Raw genomic sequence first — 5,740 nt, 5'->3', positions numbered from 1 at the left:
GAGCTAACTTTAAAAAGTACAAAAAAAAATTCTAATGCCAAATACATTTTAATAAATAGAAACAACATTAAAAAATAATAAAGTTAAAGCAAAAAATATTGTAACTAGATTAAATAAAATACACAATAGGCTACCGGCAAACAACATTGACGCAAGCCATCTTTTTTCTGGGAAAAGGCAGAATAACGTAACCAGTGATTTAGATGCAGTGGTGAAGCATTATTAGTTCCAGGGTCTGTACTCGGAGGTGATGCTGGTCATCCCGGGAAAAGAGAAACTGTCTCCCAGCTGTTTCTGTAAAGAATCGTTGGTGGGGAAGAGCGTGTTTTCGTCTCCAGGAAGAACAACAGTGCTGTCCAAAAGTGGTAGCTCTAAGGGCAGAGACATATTTTCTTAGATTTGCCCATAAATAGTCTTATATATTTAATTAATAATTGACACATGAATCCAACAAATGTTTATTATGTTATTAATAATTTTGTTTTCGTTTTCGGTCCTTCTCAAATTTCATAAATGTTTTCCTCACATCATTTTTGGTTGCTTGGGTATAAGGGTATACTTACTTTTATGCGTCTTTGTGTGATATTTCAACTCTTGTGCATCCTGGAAAGTGGTTGCACACAGATCACAGGAGAAGGGCTTGTCTTTGGCGTGTGTCCGGCGGACGTGGCTGTCGTGTGCCGCGTGAGAGGCGAACGCTTTCCCGCAGTGTTTGCACTTGAACGGCCGCTCGCCGGAGTGCTGGCGGATGTGCGTGCGGAGGATGCTGGAGGCCGTGAACGCCTGTGACATTCACAAATACACGTTCATATTGAATAATGGTAATATACACCAGCAAAAAAGTTACTTTAATATCCAAATAGGAACATCTCTAAAACAATTAGGCCTAATGGTAGGCTATTTGCATTTTAAAATGCAAGAACATGTAGCCTAATTAAATTCTATGTCTATAAATAACCACAACAAGAAGAACAACAGCAACAACAATTTTCCTAAACCTAACCGTCATAAAAACCTTTCTGTGGGTCACACTAAATGCGTCTCTACATCACTCATTGTGTTTATCGTGCAATATGCGAAAATGAGTTTTTACGTGCATGGATACGCATGGGTAGGTTTAGTAGTGGTGTGCGTGTGTATACGTTTGGTTAGAATTAGTGTGTATTACACGCAATAAAGTGCGTTTCAAATGCACGCGAAAACTGCGTATCATATGCATGTACAAACTAATTTCCACGTATAAATTGCACAATTGCGTGCTATAGAGACGTATTTTCTTGAGATCAGGCTGATTTTATATATAGGACTAGCCTATATAAACCATTCCATGCATTAGTGTGTTTATTAAAACTGGGTTTCCGTTGGTGTAGGTAAAACATGACCCACACACATTGGTCCTATAGGGATAAAACTGTCTCTGGCAGTCCACAAACAGAACAGATAGAGTGACATGTGACCACTGCAGAGCCTCTTATAGCACGCGTAAGTGTTTAAGAATAGAACGAGACGAGTTTAAAACAAAGCGACAGACAAACTTTTGTCTCTCTGAGAGTCATAAATTAAAGCATAGGCTAATCCTCATGCACAATGCACTGGATCTGCATCTGCCATTAATTAGCACATAAGTGTCTTCTAAGATTGAGTCCAGCGCTAAAGAGAGCTCAGATAAACCATGAATTTAAAGCAGTGTACTTTAGCTGAAACGCACCTGTATAAGAGCTGAGCATCACTCACCTTGTTACAGTAAACACATTTGTAAGGCCGCTCTCCTGAGTGCACGCGCATGTGTTTGTTCAGACTGGAGGACTGCGAGAAACTTTTGCCGCACACGGAGCACTAGAGGAAAAAGAGGGTCGCAAATTACATTCAGGACGCTTTATTGACATGGTAAAAAGCTTTACCATTAGTGCATCTCGGACATTTCTCGAAAGGGTGCTTTTTGTGTCCCTCATTAGCATATGTGTAAAACGCGACAATTTAAGCTAACATCAAGTTTTACTATTTGAAACAAAAATTTACCCCTTTCTTTATTAAGATGACGATACTACACTGTTAAAAGATGTATGATCAATAAGTTATGACAACATAGGCCTATGTTTTTACATTGCTCTTTAAAATAAATTAAGCAATTTTCAACTTTTTTTGTCATACAAAATTCAAATAATTTAATAAATCAGATTAATGTAATTTAAGTTGAAATGACTTGAACATCAAGTTGATTGTACTTAAAAATAAGCAACAAAACAAATCATAATCCGTAAATTCTTAAAAATGTAATTATTCTAAATCATAAAAAAGAAAAAAAAATCACAATTCCAAAATGGAAAAGGCACCCATTTTGTTTAAAGACCCTTATACACTAATTCTTAATCAAATAATTTGAAATACGAGTTGAGTGAGAAAATATTAGTAAAATGGCAATATCTTGATATTTTCTTTTGGGCATCGGTTGCAGTTTTTCTAAAAGGGAGCTGTTCTTTCAGCACCACAGCTGATTGTTTCCCCACGTAAAAGTAGGCTATCCGCACGAAGATATATTTACCTTATGCGGTCTGTGTTTCTCGTGCACATGGAGAATGTGGATTCGGAGTCGGTCTCTCTTCTCGAAAGACCTGTTGCAGAGGTGGCAGGGGAACTTCCTGTCGCCCTGATCCACACAGCGCGTGTATTTCAAGTGTTTGTCTCTGTAGTACTTATACGCGAACACTTTACCACAGCGATCACACTTAAAACCCTCTCCAGAATCTGGAACGAAGAAACATTTGTAAATACATCACATTATAATCTCATAACAAATGACAGAACGTGCTGGACTATAAAATAACTTTATATAGAGAGATGCGTTTCCAATACGCGCACATACCTTCAGCTGGGAGCGCTTCACTGGCATCAATAAACTCTTTGAGGGTGAGAGGAATACCCAGAAACTGCACATAGCAGTCTCCGTACCAGACCAACAGTTCTTGGCCGGCTCGGATCTCTTTGCAGGCCTCATAGTAAATCTGGCCTTCACACTGCACCGCAGTCAGGTTCTGCTCCTCTGGAAAGCGCGCGCACTTCACCAGCGACATCCAATTCCCTGGAGCGCCTCTTCCATCCACAAAGTGGCTCAAGCGCCCGTTCTCAAAGATCTTTTAGGGAGAGAGAGAAAAAAAAAAGGTTTGGAATTTAATATAAATATATCGTATGCATTATCTCACTGAAAAATCGTGTTTTCCCCCCCACACACACGCATTAAATAATAATGCAATAATGCTTATTTCAAATTTGCTGTTTACCTCCCACATGAGCGTGTTGTCATCATAGGTTTTGATCTCACTTGTGTTCACCAGTTTGCCCTGAAACGGTCCAAATCTCGTGCCTTTTGGAATTGTGTTTTTATCAGCAAAAACACCACAATGGGAAACGCTTCCACAATTAGTTTGGAGAATCGATAAGCCTGAAAAATTCAAGACACACTCTATGAAATTGCCAGCAGTAAACTTCAGAATAGAAATTCTCAAGAAAGAAAGAAAGAAAGAAAAAAAAAGTTCTACCTTCTGGGCGTTCAAATCCTCCGGTATCAACAGGGAGAAGATGACGATCAGCTAATTCATTGGGGAATAAAAAAATTGGTTACAACACTGTAAAAAATATATGATCAATAAATTATGACAACGTTTTTACATTGCTTTACATCAGGTAATAACTTTTTTGTTAGTCATACAAGATTCAACTTATTTTTAAAGTCAGTTTAGTATCATTTAAGTTGGAATGACTTAAACATCCAAGTTGATTGTACTTAAAATTTTACAGTACACAATTATGATAATCCAACATGAAAAACTAAAAACAACATGCATGGCGTTGAAATAGAATGAAAAGTGTAGTAGCCTAATTGCAATAAAACAACGTAAAATATTTTAAGTGTGCAACATAATACATGTTGCCAGATTTGTTTTCCTTTTTTGTTCACATCGAAAATGATTTTATTTTTATTTTTTTTGCAGTGAAGAGTGTTATACAATAAAATGATTATCATATACCTGCACTGGGAGGGAAGGATAGTCCAGAGATGGCATGTCCAGGATTTTGGCCTTGTTCTTTGGAATATCCGTACAGGACCGTGAACAGGTCTTCCTCTGTAAAACTGAAGGTGCGCGTGTGCTCGGGTGTCGGGTCTGCAGCCTGCAGGCAACCGAAGTTGTCCTTAACCGGAGAGGATGAAGCCGAAGAAGACTTTCTGCTGGAGGGGCTGCTGAACTCGGACGGAGAGCCGGTGCTCTGCTCCTCGTGTCTGGTGTACATGCTTTGCGGAGGCTGCAAGTGCTGGAAATATGGCCTGTTGGACACGTTGAGGATCTGCTCGTGGAACACCGCGGTCTGGTGGCTGTTGTGGCTGAAAAAAGACGGAGTCCCGGTGAAGTTGAACGGCATGATTGTCTGTGCGTCGGTCACCATGCGGCCCAGAGACTTGAGCGGATGGAAGATGCTGTGCGCGCTCTTGAGGATGTTCGTGTAGTGCGCGCCGGGCAGAGACGAGTAGACAGCGAGACTCCTGTCTCTCACTGCGGGGTGACTGGAGAGAGACACCGACATCACAGCCGATGAGGGGGATCCGAGGATTTCACTTGCGGTTTGTATTCAGTCCTGTAGACTGTAAAAATGTTTTCATCACTATAACATTATCTTTGTTTCCATCCAAGTTTTCACAAATTCTGTGATTTCAGAGTTTCATGTCGATTTTCTCCAAAAGGGCAATCAACTTGCTGGCCGTAACTTTGGCATTTACTTAAATATTTCAGACAACAATTCCAATGATATATAAATTTTAGAGGGCACACTCCTTTAATTTCTTAGTGACATTTTTAATAATCTAAAGAACCCAATTCCACTACAAAGAACCTTTAGTGCAATGTAAAAAAAATTGCTGCATTAAATTTTTCATACAATCAACTTAGATGTTTAAGTCATTTCAACTTAAATTACATTAAACTGACTTAAAAAAAATTAGTTGAATAAAATTGCTTATTTTGATAAGTAAAAGCAATGTAAAACATGTTGTCATAACTTATTGATCATATAATTTGTTACAGTCGATGTTAAAGTATATTCATGGAACCATAGATGCCAATAAATAACATTTATTTTTAAAAGTGTATATTGTCCCATTTTGCCCAAATTCAAATTTAAATGATAAGTACTTAAAAAAAAAAAGGTTCTTTGCAAATGTTTAGCCAATATCATTCCCAACCATTTTGGGCTGGTTATTGCAACTTTTATTTTATTTAAAGTGTATTAAGTTGAAATGTACTGAGCAATTAAAACAGTATGATAATATATTACAACACGGACAAACCAAAAATCTGACTTTCTAAATGCACTGTAAAATGCTTTGTCAAGTAACCCAACACAGAAATAACTCTGACTGCAGAGATTTCAAAAGTAAAAGTTTCCAGTATTCCTCTACTTTTTCTAAACTGACCGCTGGAATAAACGGTGCGCGAGCGCGCCACTAACAGAGACTAATGAGGGTCATGACACTACAATTTAAGAACAGAGGGTCAGCAAGAAAGGTCACCATTAATGAAGCCTTTCCAACTCTTTTAAAAAGCATTAAAGGTGTCATGCTCCATAGACTCCTGACCTCAGCTGGTTATTGCACATGAAGAGTGGCCTTAAATCCATAATGTTAATGCAAAACAAAACAAAACAAATAATTTATTGCTGTCTTCAAAACTAGAAAAAATATTGTTAATTG

The 5,740-nt window shown here is 38.2% G+C and overlaps 1 protein-coding gene across 1 annotated transcript; it reads right to left on the bottom strand.

Annotated features, from left to right (window-relative positions):
* Positions 1 to 222: 222 nt before the first annotated feature.
* prdm14 (PR domain containing 14) lies at positions 223 to 4,578 on the bottom strand (the record flags this gene model as incomplete). The annotated part of the gene is made up of 8 exons (XM_081352477.1): positions 223 to 371; positions 564 to 783; positions 1,735 to 1,836; positions 2,543 to 2,745; positions 2,864 to 3,131; positions 3,279 to 3,439; positions 3,537 to 3,587; positions 4,026 to 4,578. The coding sequence occupies 8 exons, from the start codon at positions 4,576 to 4,578 to the stop codon at positions 223 to 225; spliced, it is 1,707 nt and encodes a 568-aa protein (XP_081208603.1).
* Between the last annotated feature and the right edge of the window lie 1,162 nt (positions 4,579 to 5,740).

Source organism: Scardinius erythrophthalmus (assembly GCF_964197995.2).
Source record: "Scardinius erythrophthalmus genome assembly, chromosome: 22".
Lineage (NCBI taxonomy): Eukaryota > Metazoa > Chordata > Actinopteri > Cypriniformes > Leuciscidae > Scardinius > Scardinius erythrophthalmus.
Note: the sequence above shows the minus strand (reverse complement) of the source record. Positions and strands in the feature narration are given on the sequence as shown.